The 18,946-nt window shown below is 36.5% G+C and overlaps 1 protein-coding gene across 1 annotated transcript in view; it reads right to left on the reverse strand.

The window, feature by feature from the left end:
• Positions 1-381: 381 nt before the first annotated feature.
• LOC120347045 (glutamine--fructose-6-phosphate aminotransferase [isomerizing] 2-like) overlaps positions 382-18,946 on the reverse strand; it is a 35,191-nt gene continuing 16,626 nt past the window's right edge. Inside the window, exons 11-19 of the mRNA XM_078117636.1 lie at positions 12,535-12,656; positions 11,576-11,743; positions 10,123-10,235; positions 8,996-9,161; positions 7,396-7,510; positions 5,674-5,801; positions 5,049-5,216; positions 3,993-4,154; positions 382-2,504 (exon numbers count right to left, since the gene is read on the reverse strand). Of these exons, the coding sequence (XP_077973762.1) occupies positions 2,460-2,504; positions 3,993-4,154; positions 5,049-5,216; positions 5,674-5,801; positions 7,396-7,510; positions 8,996-9,161; positions 10,123-10,235; positions 11,576-11,743; positions 12,535-12,656 (1,187 nt within the window). The 3' untranslated portion in view covers positions 382-2,459. The remainder of the gene's footprint in view (positions 2,505-3,992; positions 4,155-5,048; positions 5,217-5,673; positions 5,802-7,395; positions 7,511-8,995; positions 9,162-10,122; positions 10,236-11,575; positions 11,744-12,534; positions 12,657-18,946) is intronic.

Consider the following 18,946-nt stretch of genomic DNA (forward strand, 5'->3'; position numbering starts at 1 on the left):
GTTGTCTTATTGTTATTAGACTCTTGTGTGGAATTCTTTTCTGTTCATAGTATTTCGATAATATTAATAAATTCACAAATTCTGCGGCTCTTTTAAAGTTCTGACTTGCAGCATGCGGCAATTATACTAAAAATTTGTGCCCACCCCTGGATTAGACCCTGTGGTGGGTGCCCATAATTTTTTAGGGCCTATATTCTGAAAAGCCTCCAGAAGTTCACAAATCATAACAGGTTGTGAACTTGTGAACCTCTGCTTTGAGGAATGAATAAATACCGAAGCATAGCGAAGGGTGAACGAAGAAATCCAACGAAGAAAAGGGAAGAAATATATAAAAAAGTTGGAAACTCCTGGCTACAACAACACGAATAACACAAGTCTGACTCCTCTAAATATAATTATATTACATATAAAAGCAAAATAAAAAGCGGAAAGTACCTCAACAATATTACAAGAGTATGAGCACCAAAATTTCATCGTCTTACTTTGAATACAAAACTGAAATGAAAATGGATAACTTATATATATATATAGATGGGCCTTTCGAATCATATAGTAAATTATTTTAATCGCTTTAGAGGAAGGCAAAGGTAAAATCCTCAATATTTTTGAAGCCATGCCTTTAAAATTCAATTCTGACACGAAACTTTTCCTTCTTATGAGTTGTTGATGAAGCATGTTTTTTATTGTGTGTGATTGCTGAACGAATAGGCGGAGTGATGTTTTCAGTAACTTATTTGCCTGGAGGATCCAGTAAAATAAAAATATCGCATACAATTATATAACTTCCAAGCGTTCTAGATTCAATTTTCAAATCGACTGAAATTAATTAAAAAATGCACAGCCCTGATTATATATTAGGCTTTGTGATTGCGGGGGGAAGCTCAAGTCGCCAAAAAAAGATTGTAGTTGGGGGTATGGTACGTTTTCTCACAATCATTTGGGTGTGGCCACACAGCTGTTGTCAAAAATGACCCGTCCTCCCACTCTCCTATTTGGAGCTCCTGAAGTATGTGCACCAAGATGGCACACAACCTGTACATGGTATGTGTACCAGGTTAGGATTTAGGCTGTGCGCCATCTTGGTCCACATACTTCGGGAGCGCCTCCCTATTTTGAAATATATACAACTATAAACCAAACCAATAAAGTGCAATTACTGAATATGTAACAACTGCATAAAACTACAACTAACAAATATATAAAAATTTACATTTACCAATAGGTAGGTATAGGCTCGGTTATGGTAGCAACGCTATTATTTTGATAAAAAGTTGTTAAATGAACACCAAAGGACAAAAATACAGGGTGTCCATGAAGTCATGTTACAATTTTAATTTTGATACGAAGTCAGTTCTCAATTTATCTTAGCAGGTTCGTTATATTTTAATCCATGTTTATAAAAAAATTTTTAGTTTTATTATTTTTAAGGAACTCGAAGTGGCAGGTTCGTTATATTTTAATCCATGTTTATGAAAATTTTTTTAGTTTTATTATTTTTAAGGAAACTTGAAGTAACTTCAGTCACCTCGTAAATAACTGGGATTCAAGGGAGGTTCTGAAATATAGAATGTCAAGTTAGACCGAAACAGCAAGCGGTCGGAGATTGAAAAATATTGAATTTTAGGAGTCGTGAAGGAATAAAAAGTGTTTCAAGTTCAAAGATTCATTTCTAGAGGAAGAGGGTCAAACGAGCAAATGCCTCGGACTCACGCTTCCCCAATACTGCCGTGTAAAATTTGCTTGTCATAAATCCCATCGCTCTATATAAGAATAAATAAATACAAAACAGCAAGATCAGCAACATTTAATATATAGGTATATAATTTGGTCACAAATATTTGCGGAATAATCTTGTCGCATACGAATGATAAGTATAGCTCAATACTCTAGAAATATTCTGCCCGAAGTCTGGCAAGTACAAATCATGAAAATACATCCCACACAGAAAAATTAAAAGTTTGTTTTTGATGAGGTGAGCACTTCTGTATGAAATGGAATATAAATTTCTGAACGTGCACACTTTTAATATCTCTTTTATTTGGGGTATAAAAGAAACAGCCTAAAGTAATAAGCAGAAATAAGAATGCATTAAAAAGCTGGGAATTACTGCACAAGAATATAAAAAACAGAATTGATCAAAAATATATCCCATGCAGAAAAAATGAGTGTGCACTTTTGCATGAACTGGGCTTTTCCAGAATGGTGGTTACCGAATAAGGCCCATGGGGTAATGTAAGGGGTCAGTATTAATCTAAATTGTACACTGGATAAAATAAACGTAAGAATATATTTCTATTTATATATAAAATATGAGAAAAACAACAAGACTGCATCTTATGTATAAGAGCGTTTTACTAAATCTGCTGCACGTTTTCTACAAGTCTCGGAGCAGATGTTTCGCAAGGAGCTTCAAAAATATAAAATTGTACGTTTGTATTCATTTGCTTCATATTTCTTATTCACTCAACTGTAACAGATTTGGCCAAGTTTCTGGGGAAGTCGACCTGAAATGGAAAATTGAAAAGTTAGTGGTCGTTAACAGGCTTTACAATGGCAAGTAAAGGAACAAATGGTTGAGTAGCAAGTGATACAGCAAAGGTCGGCAAACTTTTGTTGCTCGCGGGCCAAAATTGAAGTTTGCAAGTCATTGGCACAGATTTTTAGAAAGTTAAAAACCGAAGGAATGGCGAATGAATCACATTTTTTCACACAGATTTCAGTTAAATTTCAAGCAGTGCGCGAAGACTGATCATTTGAATATTTTCTGTGTCACCATTTGCACTCAGCATCAACTTTTTACGTTCTGTTGCCATTTATCTAATTATAATCAATTATAGGCTCATTAACGAGCGATTGTGAATTATACACTTGTTAGGTTATAATATAATTTAGTTTCTCAAAACAAATTCTGTCACGTAAAGAATATAATTGTCAATACAGCTGTTTTGTTAATATAATTCAGCGAAGCGTCGCGGACTGGATTACATTGCACCACGGGCTGGATTCGGACTACCGGCTGTAGTTTGCCAACCCCTGTGATACAGTATAGCCAACGTCTCGGATGTCCGACAGCACAGAAAAATAATGGTGCTCCCGAAGTATGCGAACCAAGATGGCGGACATCGGAACGTAACATGGGTAACAGGTTAGGGTTAGGCGATAATTTTTTCCAATTTTCCTTATTTTAGTCCTATTATCAGTTCGAAGACTAGCCAAGAGCCTCCCGTAGTATTTATACCTAAAATTATGGCCTAACCCTAACCTAGTAAACATATTACATTCCAATGTCCGCCATCTTGGTTCGCATACTTCGGGAGCCCCAAAATAAATGAGTAGAACAGCGGTTCCCAACCAGGGACTGTGGGGCTCCCTAAGGGGGCCGCAGAGCCCTAGCCCCCAAGGCCCTGTGACAGAAACCTGGGGCCTCTGTGTGAGCTATTTGTTTGCTTGATAAAATACTAACTTGGCTAATTTTGTAAGTATCCAAAACTACCAAGTAAATATATAAAGTAATTTTAATTTACTCATGAACTTTAATAAGAAGTAACAATGTGTTTATCGTTTTCAATTTTATAAATTTATTGTGTGGCTCTGTAAATAATACTCAACTTCTTCACTCCAAAACACCAAATGTTTGAGAACCCTTGAGCTGAGATGAGGCAGTAACCTAATCCAACAACAGATTCGGAAGTCAGTGAGATAATAACAAGATACTGTCAAGTCCCCCAAACAGTGTTCTCGCAGTATGTGAACACAAGAATGTAGTATGTGTACCAGGTTAGGGTTGGGCCATAATTTCAGGTACAAATACTACGGGAATCACTTGGCTAGTGCCCGAACTCGTAATAGAACTAAAATAAGGAAAATTGGAATGAAATTATGGCCTAACCCTAAACTGGTACACACACTACGTTCGGGTGTCCAGCATCTTGGTTCACTTACTCCAGGAGTATCCCCCAAACTAGCAGACAAAAACAAAATAAATTACTTACATCAAGGCCCTTCATAACCGCCATATGATATGAAAGCAGCTGCAGTGGAATGACGGTTAATATTCCTTGCAAGCAATCTACCGTTTGAGGTATTCTTAAAACATGGGAAGCACACTTTGGCGACTCTTGGTCTTCCTTGTCACAGATTATGATTGGTCGACCCTGTGAAAAAAATAGGAAGATAAATTGTTGTGTTGCCTGGTCAAAGTAACAATCTCTACAGCGCTGAAAAAATTAAATTCGACCTGTGGAAGCCTGAAAAACCATTTATAAAAAGATAACATGAGTTTTCGGCAGGGCTGTGGGTCAGGAAAATTCACAATAAACTTCGATACATTGGTTGACTAAAAAATTAACGGGGCTCCCGAAGTATGCGAACCAAGATGGCGGACATCGGAATGTAATATGTGTACTAGATTAGGGTTAGGCCATAATATTAGGTATAAATACTACGGGAGGCTCTTGGCTAGTCTTCGAACTGATAATAGGACTAAAATAAGGAAAATTGGAAAAAAATTATCGCCTAACCCTAACCTGTTACCCATGTTACGTTCCGATGTCCGCCATCTTGGTTCGCATACTTCGGGAGCACCAAATTAACTTACACTTGGTGGGGCTGTATTAACCGGGAAAAGTTACACTTTGGGTTTACAAAATTTAAACTAGAACTACAGGTTGTAAAATCTTTAAGACTCCAGTTCCAAACTCACAGAAAACTAAAAATTTAAAAATTAAAAACATTGGTCAACCCTGTGAAATAGTATGAAAAGATAGGGGCTGTGTTATAGCTTCTTTGTGTCAGCAACGTAAAAAACGAATTTCTGGCCAGACCTCTGGGTTTACTGAATCTAAAATTTGATTGTTGATTGATTTGAAACAGATCGTAAAAATATTAGACTCCGTCTCTGAGAAAATCGAATTATGATCTGTGAAAGCTGTGCTGACACTGTTAAAAAAATAGCATGCGACCACTTTATAGTCTCGAGATATTTGGAAATGGCTTTCCTAAGGCTATAACATCGCTTAAAAAATAAATAAAAAACCCCCTCGACTTACATGTCTTGCAACCACTTGCTGTAAAGCGTTCTGACATTTCCCAAAGACTTGATCCTTGACGATAATCATCAACACAGGCATATCACTGTCAACCAATGCAAGGGGTCCATGCTTTAACTCCCCGGCCATAATTCCTTCGCTGTGCATGTATGTGATCTCTTTGATTTTCTGAAAATATACAATTCAGACTTTAGAACAGTGGTTCTCAAACGTTTTAGAATTTGTCAAGTCTCGTGTCCCACCTCAAAAATAACTAGCTAACAATAAGCTACAGATAAAAAATTGTAAGGCAAAAAATACTACATTGAGTACTTAAAAAACGCCCGTCCCTCTGGAAAATTGACAGCATAAGTGGGATAACAGTCACTTTCAATTTTGTCATGAAGTCAGTTCTCAATATATTTAGCCAGGTTTGTTGTTTTTAATCAGTAATTATTCAGTAATCACTAATCAGTTTTTTACTTTATTTAATACATCTGTGAGGGCCAAAACAATATATGGTATCAATAAATTCCTTTTGCAATTTTGAAATATTCCAAGACTTATGGACATCCTATATGTTTTATTATGTATCGAGCATTGGGCCTTGTTTTAGACAACTATAAAAACATAAAGCAATACTCACCAAAGCCCCTTCTAAGCACGTAGCAAAATTATATCCTCTACCCATCACCAATAATGACTTGTGCTTGTGCAGCTGCTCAGACAGATTTACAATTTCTTGGTCAAGAGACAGAACTTCTTTGATCAAATCTGGGATAGAGAAAGAAAAGCTAGAAAAAATATCTTTTTTACAACACGACTTATTCAGCACAAATATATCATAATGTAGAGAAACTAACACTAGAAAAAAAGATTCCATAAAAATAAATAATCTTGAATATAAAAACGAAAGTGCAAAGGCTGAAATTTGAAAAATGAATTCCAATCTAAAATATTATAAAGAAATAGGTTCTTTTAAGTATGATTTTCATTTTGTAATAATATTCATTCATTGTGTTTACTGAGAGTAATTTTCATAAGTTCATTTCCCACAAACAGCACCTGAATTGCCCACTAGTGGGGAAATTACCCACCGGCTGGGAACCACTAGGTAGCGCATTGAAATTACATTAGCACCATAGGTTGGGGTCCAAAACCCATTCCCTTAAACCCCAGGTAATGTCTGCTCTACAAAAATAGTACCCCCTTAGATATCAGTAGCCTGCTCAAATTGAAAACCTGTCATGGAAAAATTGGTACAAAAAATAGGACATTGGTTGGATTTCAACATTCCCAATCCAACAACGAGAATATCGGTCAGAGACCGAAGACTTATCGATCGAAAGTTAGGGGAACCCCCAAAACAGCGCTCTTACTCCATAGTGACACCTTGTGTCTCATCACTAATTAATTAATAACTCGCTAATTATACGACATGATTCACCCAAAATCAATAGGCTACTGGTACGAGATATGATGAATGCACATGCAAAATTTGCAGCAGATCCAATCTCACTTTCGTGAGATATCGCGTGCATCTAACAGACAGACAGACAAACAGACAGATAAACAGACAAATACCTATCAACATACTTACCGATTAAAATCGATAAGTAATGAGAAACACTTCATTTAAAATGGCAGTTGTAAACACTTTTTCCTATTCTCAATTTAACTATGAACACACATCATCTGAAGGACCGAATTACGCTTTAATAAAATTGTCATCATATTGCATAAAATGACAGTCATTAGACCAGCGAATCTCAAACAGTGGGGGCGTGTCCCACAAGAGCAATTTTTAAGGGGGTGTGTAGCTGATTAAAAATGAAAATATTTGTTGAGTTTGATGTGGTACGCCTTCTTTTGGATATTTACATTTATTAATTGTCTAGAGATTGCAGAGTGATGTTGCGCCTGTTGTTATCCGTAGTCTATAATTACTTATCGATTTTAATCGGTAAGTGTGTTGATAGGTATTTGTCTGTCTGTCTGTATGTCTGTTAGATGCACGCGATATCTCACGAAAGCGAGATTGAATCTGCTCCAGATTTTGCATGTGCATTCATCTTAACTCGGACCAGGAGCCTATTGATTTTGGGCAAATTATGTCGTATAATTAGCGAGTTATTAATTAATTAGTGATGGGACACAAGGTGTCACTATGGAGTAAGAGCACTGTTTTGGGGGATCCCCTAACTTTCGATGACGAGTCTTCGGTCTCTGACCGATATTCTCGTTTGCTATTTATTATTGAGATAGGGCGCAAGACTTGACAAACTCAAAGGGCTTAAAAAGTTCGAGAACCACTACATTAGACACTTGACAATAAAATAATTAAATACAGTTAACACTGTGAACTTACCAGGTAACGCTTTCAGAGCATCGAATATCTCGTCGTATCTTTGTCGTTTGGAGTAACGATCCTCACACATCATCATGGCGAACATCACCAAGGCAACAAATTGACTGGTGTATGCCTGAAAATAAATTTCTATTTGTCATTGTGGGCGAAAAGAAAAGAGAAGATATCAATTACCGCAAACTCAATGACTAATATAAAACAATCATTTCTACCCCCAGACATTACCCCATAGTGCGAAGGCAGTCATCAGCGAATTTTGAAATGATGGTGTGGCTTTACTTAGCGAAATGAATGCTGCCAAGTTTTAAGTCATAATACTTCCCACATATACAACTAGAATATCGGTTAGAAACCGAAGACTTATCGATCGAAGGTTAGGGGATCCCCCAAATCAGTGGTCTTACTTCATAGTGACACCGAGCTATGATGAATGCACATGCAAAATTTGGAGCAGATTCAACCTCGCTTCCGTGAGATATCGCGTGCATCTAACACACAGACAGACAAATACCTATCAACATACTTACCGATCTGAAGATCGATAAGTAATTACTATTGAGTAACACTGCAATACCAAATATATAATAAACAATAAATTTAAAATAAAATAAAATTAGTAACGTTTAGGTTTTTGGTTCCATTACATTTGAACCAACGTACATTTGAACCCATGACAATTGCACCTGAATGCTATTGCACCTATGAAATTTTTTTTGTCATTCGGATAGTTGAACCCATACTGACCCTAACCCATGGGTTTTAGCACCCGCATATAGATTGAACCCGTGGATATACGCATGGGTTCAAATGTACGGTCACCTAGGTTTTCGTTAAAAAACAAGCAGAAGCAACCCAAAAAAATTTAAAGGCGCCCAAATGACCCGCACTCCATAGGTCGGGAAACACTGGTCTACACAATATATTACATCCTGGGTAAGGTTAAAACATGGGATCTGAAACCAAAGATTTGTGATCTATAATTCATCATAGTTAGGTTTTAGGATTTACATATTTATCACAGGAGAGGAAAAGCCGATAAGACGGCATAATCATACAGTGAACCCCGGCCTCTCGTCCGGTTGCCAGTCCATTTTGGGTATGATATTAGTTAGCCAGTTATTTGTTTCCAGATGCATGGACTTGATGGTGGAGGAAGCCGAAACCGAACAGCGGTTACGTGAACCAACCTACGGCGGAAAGAAGTCCAGCAATCTTCTCGCACATAAATAATAGTTGCTTTTTACTTGGCTGCTTGTATAGTGACCTATTCAGAGCTGAAGACACTAACAAGCGTCAATTAAAATAATTTGCATTGCCCATCATCCCGGCATGCATTTTCAATTAAATTACACCCTGTGATGATGATGTGTTTTTGTTTGTTCGTGTGTCTATTGTGCAATCGACCAGCGGTCACTAATACCACTTTACAGCGGCAAAGAGTTCAGCAATCCTCTCATACATAATTATAAGTTAATTATTAACCATTAATTATAAGTTTTATGAATATCTTACCTTTGTAGAAGCCACTCCAATCTCAGGTCCAGCATTGATATGAACACCACAGTCTAACCATTAAATATAAGTTCTATGAATATCTTACCTTTGTAGAAGCCACTCCAATCTCAGGTCCAGCATTGATATGAACACCACAGTCAGTCATGCGTGAAATTGTGCTGCCAACGGTATTTGTAACGCCAACAGTCAATGCACCGTGGTTCTTGCAGTATTGTAATGCCATCAGAGTGTCTGCTGTCTCCCCAGATTGGCTGTAAATGAGAATATACAAGATGTAGGAGTTTGTTTTTATGGGGAATTTCATATTTGTGTTCAAAGCACTAAGCCCAGGGAGGCGTTTATTGCTTTTGGGGTGGTATTGGTTGTATATGTCGTTTTTCAAATGATGAGGGAGTGTACTGAAATAATCATAATTGTTTATATCTATAGGATCGCGTGAGACTCGATGAGGCCGTTGTTCTACCAGTATCAAATTGCAACTCTTCACAAGTATGAAAGTTTACTTTTATTTCACTCATTCTTCTTCAGAAATATTTTAGAACACGTCAATTGAAAAACAATGAAAACAGAATTTAGCGCTCCAGAAGTATGTGTACCAATAAGGAAACTTAATTTTGTTCGCCTACTTTACATCAAGTTGTGTAAAGGGACTGAAACCCATGGATATATTCACTTGGCTAATACGAACAGTCCCCGAACTCGTAATAAAACTAAAATAAGGAAAATCAGAATAAAATTATGGCCTAACCCTAACCTAGTACACACACTACGGCAGTACCCAGAATTTGGAAATAGACAAAAGGAGGTCAAATTAGGGGTGCAACAGCTGTTCTGACCGAGTAAAAAAAAGTTGACACATCATATTTGAAGAAGATACAAGGGGGCCACAGAGCAGAGAGGGCACCACAATCCTGGCGCAAAACCCTACTTTCCACTTTACAAGAAAACTCCCCAAAGTGGGCAACAAGCCATAAAGGTTTAGAACCACAGGTCTAATGGTTAAACCATTTCATCAAAGTCAAACTATGACGACATTTTAAAAATCCTGAATTAGAACTCGTCTCCTAGTTTCCCAAATATAATAAATTGAGTAAGAAGTGCCAAAGTGATACAGATTATCCCTATTGTTTCAGTGGTGACTTGTACAAGTCTTGTAAGAGGCTGTATGTGATTTTATTAACCTAATCTTAAATTTTTGTAGATTATTCTTACCTGATGAAAAAGCAAACATCATCTCTGAATATAGGAGTGCTTCTGTCAAGGAAATCACTTGCCAATTCAACCATGACCGGAAGTTCTGTCAATTCTTCAAGAAGTTGACGAGTCTGAAATAAAAAACATGAAACAGAATTAACAATGGTCATATACTCATATTACATCAGAGCACACCTTAACGAGGAGATGTGTCAAAACTCATTCAGAGATATAGAGTTTGAGAAAGCGTTCTGGCTGAAACTTCACTTCTTAATAATTGGAGTGATGGACTAGTGCAGCAGTTCCCAACCTTCGGTCCATGTCTCCAAGGAAGCCACAGAGCAGTTGGTGTGAGAGCACAATGCTAGGCGCACTGATTTAACATTTCCCTTCAACAGAAAATTCTGTACTTCAGGGTTTTATTACTCGATAAGGCTATTTTACAGCGAGTGTAAACTTTCTTGCGCACAAATTGCTTGAAAACAGTGGGATTTGGAATTAACTAATCAAAGTAACACTATAAATACCACTGGAATTGATAAACTGGGGATCATGAGTGCCAAAAGCCTTTGGAATGGGACCACGAGCCATAGAAGGTTGGGGACCAATGGGCTCGTGGCTGAAATGCCAGGCAACCCCCCAGCCCTGGCAAAGTTCTTTAACACGACATACTAAAAGATGAATAGGGCTCCCGAAGTATGCAAACCAAGATGGCGGACATCGGAATGTAATATGTGTACCAGGTTAGGGTTAGGCCATAATTTTAGGTATAAATACTACGGGAGGCTCTTGGCTAGTCTTCGAACTGATAATAGGACTAAAATAAGGGAAATTGGAAAAAAATTATCGCCTAACCCTAACCTGTTACCCATGTTACGTTCCGATGTCCGCCATCTTGGTTCGCATACTTCGGGAGCACCAGAAAAATATTGTGCCAAACTAGAAAGAGTTGGCATCTCTAAAAATTATCAGATATATAGAATGTCATAAAGTCTTTAAGACATTTACCAATACAGAATAAAAAACGAGAATATCGGTCAGAGACCGAAGACTGATCGAAAGTTAGGGGATCCCCCAAAACAGCGCTCTTACTCCATAGTGACTGACACCTTGTGTCCCATCACTAATTAATTAATAACTCGCTAATTATACGACATAATTCATCCAAAATTAATAGGCTTCTGGTACGACATAATGATGAATGCACATGCAAAATCTGGAGCAGATTCAATCTCGCTTTCGTGAGATATCGTCTGCATCTAACAGACAGACAAACAAACGGACAAACAGACAGAGAAATACCTATCAACTTACTTACCGAATAAAATCGCTAAGTAACAACCAACCTGAATTGAGGACTGACTTCATAACAAAATTGAAATTGTAAAGGGATCTTATGGACACCCTGTATATTCACCCTGGTAATATTGCCAATACAACACATCTTTAGTAATAGTAAGAATTTACTTACAGCAATAGCGGAATGATAGCTGGTCCCGCAAGCAATGATAATAATTCTTCTGCATCGTCTTATCTCTGTAATATGGTCGGCCAATCCTCCAAGATGGATGCGCCTCTCATCCCACAATACTCGTCCTCTCATGGTATTTACGACAGATTCTGGCTGCTCAAAGATTTCCTGAATGTAGAAATATAATATGAAGAGTAGGCTAGTGCAGGAGTGTGCAACCATTACTACAGGAGGGCCTGATACAAATAACTGAGTGAAGTCGCGGGCCACACCTTCATTTAATATAGGCTTTCTAGTAGTCGCAGGCACAAAAAATTTGGTGCTCCCGAAGTATGCGAACCAAGATGGCGGACATCGGAACGTAACATGGGTAACAGGTTAGGGTTAGGCGATAATTTTTCCCTATTTTAGTCCTATTATCAGTTCGAAGACTAGCCAAGAGCCTCCCGTAGTATTTATACCTAAAATTATGGCCCTAACCTAGTACACATATTACATTCCGATGTCCGCCATCTTGGTTCGCATACTTCGGGAGCCCCAAAAATTTGGTTATTGATCATATGATATGTACACTTCGCACAAGCTAGCTGTTAGGACATTTAACGTCATAGGCATAGATCATAAACTGGACTCAGGTAAAGGCTTTGCATCGCAAAGGAATTGGAATTCATGTACCAGATTAAACTAAAATTAAAACTGGTTTCGCAGGTCAGTAGGGGGTTGAAATTTCAAATTGCCAGGTTAGATCATATCAGCTAGCTGACAATGCGAGTTTGTGGGTCTGAAAAGCATTTAAAGCTATGAAAAATTTCAATGTTTATTGTATACTACAGAATTTTTTTTCACTATTCAAAAGGAGGGGGGTTTCCAACCTGCATCCCCCCTTGGCTATTCCCCTGTCAATAGACCCGGTTGAGACAAGGACAGGACTGTAATTGACATTCAACAATAAGACTAACCTTTTGCATGAAAGAGCTGAATTCTCCTTTCATTATTTGAGCCATTTCCATCTGCAATGAAGTGATTACTCGCGCGCCACTCTCGTTCACATTTCCACGTTTTATACGGTGAATAGAAAGACCTGGAAAAAGAGGAATTGGGATGAAAATACATGGAAATAGGAAAAGAAAATAATGAAACAGGAAACCAGGGATGTGATATCAGATTTTCGCTCTGGTTTTCATTGGAGCCAGATTTGGCATTTCTATTCAGAAACTACATCGGTGTAATATGGTAAAGGCACTAGAGTAGGTGAGTGTGAAACAGATGGCTCGTAAGCGATAACCCGTTCCGCCATGCCATTTAGTGTGGCCCTTGTCAATACTTCGGTTTTTCATTATTAAGCATGAAATCTTGATCGGAAAGTTGGCATTTCAAAAGGGGAGGGGGGGGAGGATTCCGACAACGTCTCTGTGCTTAAATTCTTGGCACTAGAATAGATGATACTCAAGCATGTCACTGTACAAAGATTAATTAGGTAGTCAACCTTTGCTACTCAAGAATCAGTTCATTATAACACATCTTTTTCACACTTTTACTTTGTAGAATGATCCTCACAACGCGCCTAATAACAGTTGTAGAAGCAATTACACTTCATCAAAGTTTCTGACTCTTCAACATTTGATGCAACTCTAACACATTGTATTTCAAAAAATAAAGATCATTTTTTTCGCTGTTAGGTTTGCTTTTAAATCTATGTAGTTTTTATATGTTGCTTTTTTATATAAGGAACTTCTCATTGGGGTTCCGCTTCACTGGTTAGGTCAAAGTTTGCTGGCCTAGGCACTAAAGATACAACTCTAACACTTGATGCAACTTCTAACACATCACAGTTCAAAGATTAAATATTCAGGAAGTAGGTTCAGGAAGTATATTAGTTCTTTATCAAGTATTGATCTCCAGTATTGATTTGATTACAACGTTTTGTCAGGCACCTCTATGCTTCCTCATATTAAACCATACAGACTAATTCTGCAAGCCTGTAGACTCAGCAATTATAAAAAAAAAATTTCTATGACCTAGTACCCTGACACAAGAAAACTGCCTATACCAGAATAATGATAATTCTATTTTTTATATATAAAGTTAAATATCATTATTTCAATTGTTCAATTTTCAATTATTTGAATTGCAATTGGTGTTCAAATTGAAAACATTTCAAATTGAAAACTTATCCGAACCAAAAACTCATTTTTGATTATCTTTACTCTCATCACCTTTTTAATAAGTTTACTTTTAAACTTAATTTTGATGAGTGTGCAAAAAACTACCTAATTCCACCAACTGTCTGCACCCTTTAACAACTTTTCTAATAATATTTTTTTCAAATTTATATTTCAATTGGTGTTCATTTAAGGCCAGACATGGGCAAAGTATGGCCAGCAAACCAAATCTGGCCCGCTACCTACCGTAATTCAACCTGGCTCGCCTGATATTTAGATAAAAAAAATAGCCTAAAGAATTTGCAAGGATTGCGATAAAATTTAGTTTTGACACGAGGCTTATTGTTTTCCACTCTTGCTTTTGTAACACTGTAAATATTCTTCACAAAATGCAACTTTTACGTCATACTTACATGGCCCACCTCTCTGGGTAAGCAAAATTTATGACCCCTGTCCCCTGGTCCAAAAATCTTGCCCGCCCCTGATCAAGACGCTCGACAAACTACTAAATTCCTAAAACTCTTAGGAACAACTTTCTGTTATCATTTGTAAATTCTTTCAAATTAATTCTGAAACGGCTAGTCCTATTACACTTAACTTGTACTGATTTACTGTAATCAATCATACATATATCATTGACAATGACACGGTACCAAGAATTGTTTGTTCATAGAAGTGATTATTGTTTGGTCATAATGTGTGATAAAAGAAAAAGTGAAACTTTGTGAAAAGCATATTTGAATATGTGATTAACCTTAGTAGTCACGAAGTAATGAGTGTTTGAACCACGATAACGATACTGACGTCTCATGTTGGAGGTATCGGTGCTGAGATTCTAAAAATAGCGTTCCCTTTGTACCGGTGGCTTTGTTTGAAAAGGTTTTGTTTTGTTTTATTACTTGGTTTCTTGTTGCTTAGGTGACGCTGCTCGATAACCATTACTGGTTTATCAAGTCTCCGTCACACTGAAATGGCTTTTTTTCCTAATTCTGTATGTATAATGTGTATTTTCAACATGTGTGAAAATAAACTCCTAACTGACTGTTATTATGATGCGTGAGGCACTCCATGCACTCCAGCAAACCAAACTTTGGGAGCAAAAAAAAATAATTTTTTAGAAATCCAATTAATTAAAATTAGCGTTTTTCTCAGAAAATTCGGCCCATTTAACAGTGGTAACATAGAAAAATATGACATACAAGATGACTTTGTTGTTATTTGATTCCAATATTAATCTCCAAAAGAAAAATATGAGGCATGTTGGATACCCTGACAGAGGAAGTCTTTTTTTGTGCTTTTTACCTGACAGTATTGAGTTGACATGGTACTGAAAAATTTGTATGTCAACTAATATTCTTTTAAACTATTTTGATTCTTTCTCAAAGTCATTTTGACAGTATTTTCTCTGACTCTATGATTTAAGCAAAACCACCAATGACTACAGCAACAATTTTTTCTGCAAACAATGTGATTCCCCTTTTAAAAAAATGATTGAAAAAATGATTAGGAGCCACACACAATATCAGACATCAATATCAACATTTGAAACATTTTCATAAATTATCTGAATAATATTTCAAGGTGGGACTTTTGCGAAATGGCTCAATGGAGGTTTACAGTATGTTTCAAGAACATTTTTGAAGTATTGCTAAGAAAGCATATCAAACAGATGAGAAAAATAGATACAGACGTGACGTGACGAAACCAAACGTTAGAGCTTGAGTAGGCTGAGCAAATTTTATTTAAAGAAACAGAGAAGCACGCCTCCCCCAGCCAGAAAAAAAAAGAAAATACGTTGACGGGCCATCATGCGTGACAGAACTATTGTTACATCACAACTTTGATTTTAGTTGTTTAAGTTGTGAATAACCATGATTAAGAAGGCGGGCGGTTTCAATTACCAATGACAAATTTCCGTGATTTATTTAAACAAGAGTAACGGTTCCCCATGACGCTGTTTTTGACAAACAAACTTATCAAAATTAATATACGACCTTGAAATGAACGACCTTTATCAACGTTATCAAACATTCAAACGTGCAAAAGAACGAATACTTGATCCCATGAATTACTGAATCTCAGCAACTGTATTTACTATTGAGAATCGGCCACAAATGGGGTCAAAAGAAGTTCAAGAGGGTTGAAAAGTGGATGCCAGGAAAGGCTAAACCAGCGTTCACAAACTGGTTCCCCCAAAACAAAATATGGTATCGATAAATCCCCTTCGCAATTTTAAAAAATTCAAGACATCATTGACACCCCATAAAATGCATATTTTTATCAGGTATTTTCACATTTTACTTAGCACAAGGCTCTTTACAAGAAACCACTTGTCTGTAAAAAGCACTATTTTTTGAAGATTTAGCATTGCCTAACCAATTTATTGCATCTTGGGTAAAGAGGTTGGATATGAGCAAAAGCCCTAACCCTGGCATGGGCAGCAAACTACTGCCCGCGGGCCAAATCCAGACTGTTGAGTAATACAATCTGGCCCGCCTGCTGCCCGAACTAGACCATTATGTCTACGAGTCCAATGTTCGGAATAATATTTCAGATGAAATTACTTTTTGAGTTATAAAAATTCCATCTCATAAAGTCATGTCAATAAACCGAACCAAAAACATATTTTTCTCATGAACATTAATCACTATATGAATTGATTACCTCATAAAAACGGTGAAAAATAAGTTATAGCTTATAATACAATATTAAATATGATATTTACTCTTTGTTTTGGGCGTTTCCAAAGTCTGCATCATATGTATTTATGACTTGAAGAATAATATAGGAGAAATTCCAGGGATAGATATGAAACTGTCAATAAATTTAAATTTTAACTCTGTTCTAGTTCGGGCAAATTTTATTTGAGAAGTGTTCTCATATCGCTTCTCCAGACAACCAGTACTCGACTGGGTCATGAAGTGAATATTTTGCGCAACAGAAAAATCATCATGCATGGGAATTCCTGATTCCGATTTTGAACTCAAGACGTGACAAAATATAAATAAATCGAGCGGCCATTGTCGCAAGTTTTCGACTTCCTGAATTCTGATTAACCGAAATTGGAAAAAACTATTTGATTACAACACTAAACGATAATGATAAGGACATCACTACTGCTATGTTCTTTGGGCGTTTCCAAAGCCTGTGTCATACGTATTTATGACTTGAAGATTTATATAGGAGAAATTACAAGGATAGACATGGAAACGTCAATAAATTTAATTTTTCAACCATTTAAGTTAGTTCTGGCAATTTTATTCTGAACACATCACCAGTACTAGCAGTACTTGACCAGAAATAATCGGACAATAGGCAATTTTTTGCCGTAGATTAAACTGACTAATTTATTTAGTCTACTGATAATAAGAAAATCCTACTCTATCCACTTCTCTCTCTCAGAAGTCCGAGTATATAAAAATCCTATCCTATTTATACTATATGTTATATATAAGTTTCACATCTTGCTTTGCTTTTCATCAAACTACAAACATTAGGGACTCTCCACATGACAATTATCGAACGCCAAAACCATATTGGATTTATAAAGTCGTAACCCTCTTTCTCTTTTAGTGACAAAAACCAGACAATTGGAGATATGCAGATCAGCGGTTCCCAATATTTTATGGCTCACCCCCCCCCCCCCCCCCCCCTGTTTATCATTCTTGTGGTATTTATAGTGTTACTTTAATTGATAGTAGATTCCAAATTGGGATTGAGAATTGAGTAGATTCCATTATGCTTAAACAATGTTCAAAGAAGTGAAAACACCTTGTGAAATACCCAGATCAAGTATTGAAACCAGGAAGAACATGGGTTTTCTTGTCAAGTGAAAAGTAAAATCGTTTTTTTTTTGCCGAGCATTATGGCCCCCTCCAACTGCTCTGTGGGCCCCTTGGGAATCGGTTGGGTACCGCTGATATATATGGGGAAATAACTGTAGAAAACTAACTATTGGATACTGGAGACCGACAACCAAGGCGCACACAATATAAACTTTATAGGTTAACTGTTTGAAATAGAGAATTAACAAATGGGGATAAAATACCACCAGATTAATGAAATATATTCATAACAAAATCATTTCTTTTTCAGTACGGAGAACAGTAAAATTGTTTGGCTATTCCATTTTTTAGTCTTAAATTTCAATTTCTGATCTGTGTAAAAATGTGATTCATCAGCCACGCGTTCGGTTTTTAACTTCCTTAATATGTTTCTCATAGGATCACGTAATAGCTAAGCACGGCATTTCCATTTTTTTTTCCTGTAGAGTATTTGTCAATATTCTAAGTTTGCTAATAATGATAACAAAGTTTACTTTGTCTCACTGGGTGACACAGTTCTAAGAATCGAAACAGGAATTTCCAATAACGTCATGATGTTTGCGTTTAATATTTAGATTGTTCTAGTTAGAGATTAAAAGTTAACTTAAAAGTTTGTGCCAAAAATATAATTTCAATCTTACAATATAAGTTTCATTTTGATTTTTCCAAAAAGTTCTGAGAATCTAAACGGCAATCTTAAATAACGTTATGATGTTTGTGTTTAATATTTACGGTAAATCGTTCTGGTTAGAGATAACGAGTTAACAAAGGTTTGTGAACAGTGTTCCCTCTAAAGTGTGCGCGTGTGCGCGCGCAAACAGCTTTCAGAGGCTGCGCACACGCATAGATTTACTGCGCACAGACGTATTTCGATGTAATGTAACAATGTTCTCGGTTGGCAGGTTGAGAAAGTTTGTCGTTGGCCCACTTATTACCCGGTTAGAACGCCAAAATTTCTTCATTTATTTTGCACAAATATTAGTCATTTCCAAAAAAGTGCGCACACACCAGAATTTCTGCGCACACATACTACAAAAAATTAGAGAGAACATTGTTTGTGATAAATTCCAGAGATAAAATTCCAAATTTACAATAATTACTAATTTCATTTCAACTTTTTGTTCTTTTAAAACTGTGAAAATACTAAAAAAAGATCTAAGAATTTAAAACGGCAATCTTAAATAATGTCAAGATGTTTGCGTTTAATATTTACGGTAGATTGTTCTAGTTAGAGATTAAAAGTTAACATAGGTTTGTATTGAAAATATAATTCCAAATTTACAATAAGTGAAACACTTTCATTTTTATTATTGTTCTTTTTGAAACAGGAAAGTTATAAAATAAAAAGTTCTAAGAATTTAAAACAGCAATCTTAAATAATGTCA

Source organism: Styela clava, chromosome 11 (assembly GCF_964204865.1).
Source record: "Styela clava chromosome 11, kaStyClav1.hap1.2, whole genome shotgun sequence".
Taxonomy (NCBI): Eukaryota; Metazoa; Chordata; class Ascidiacea; order Stolidobranchia; family Styelidae; genus Styela; species Styela clava.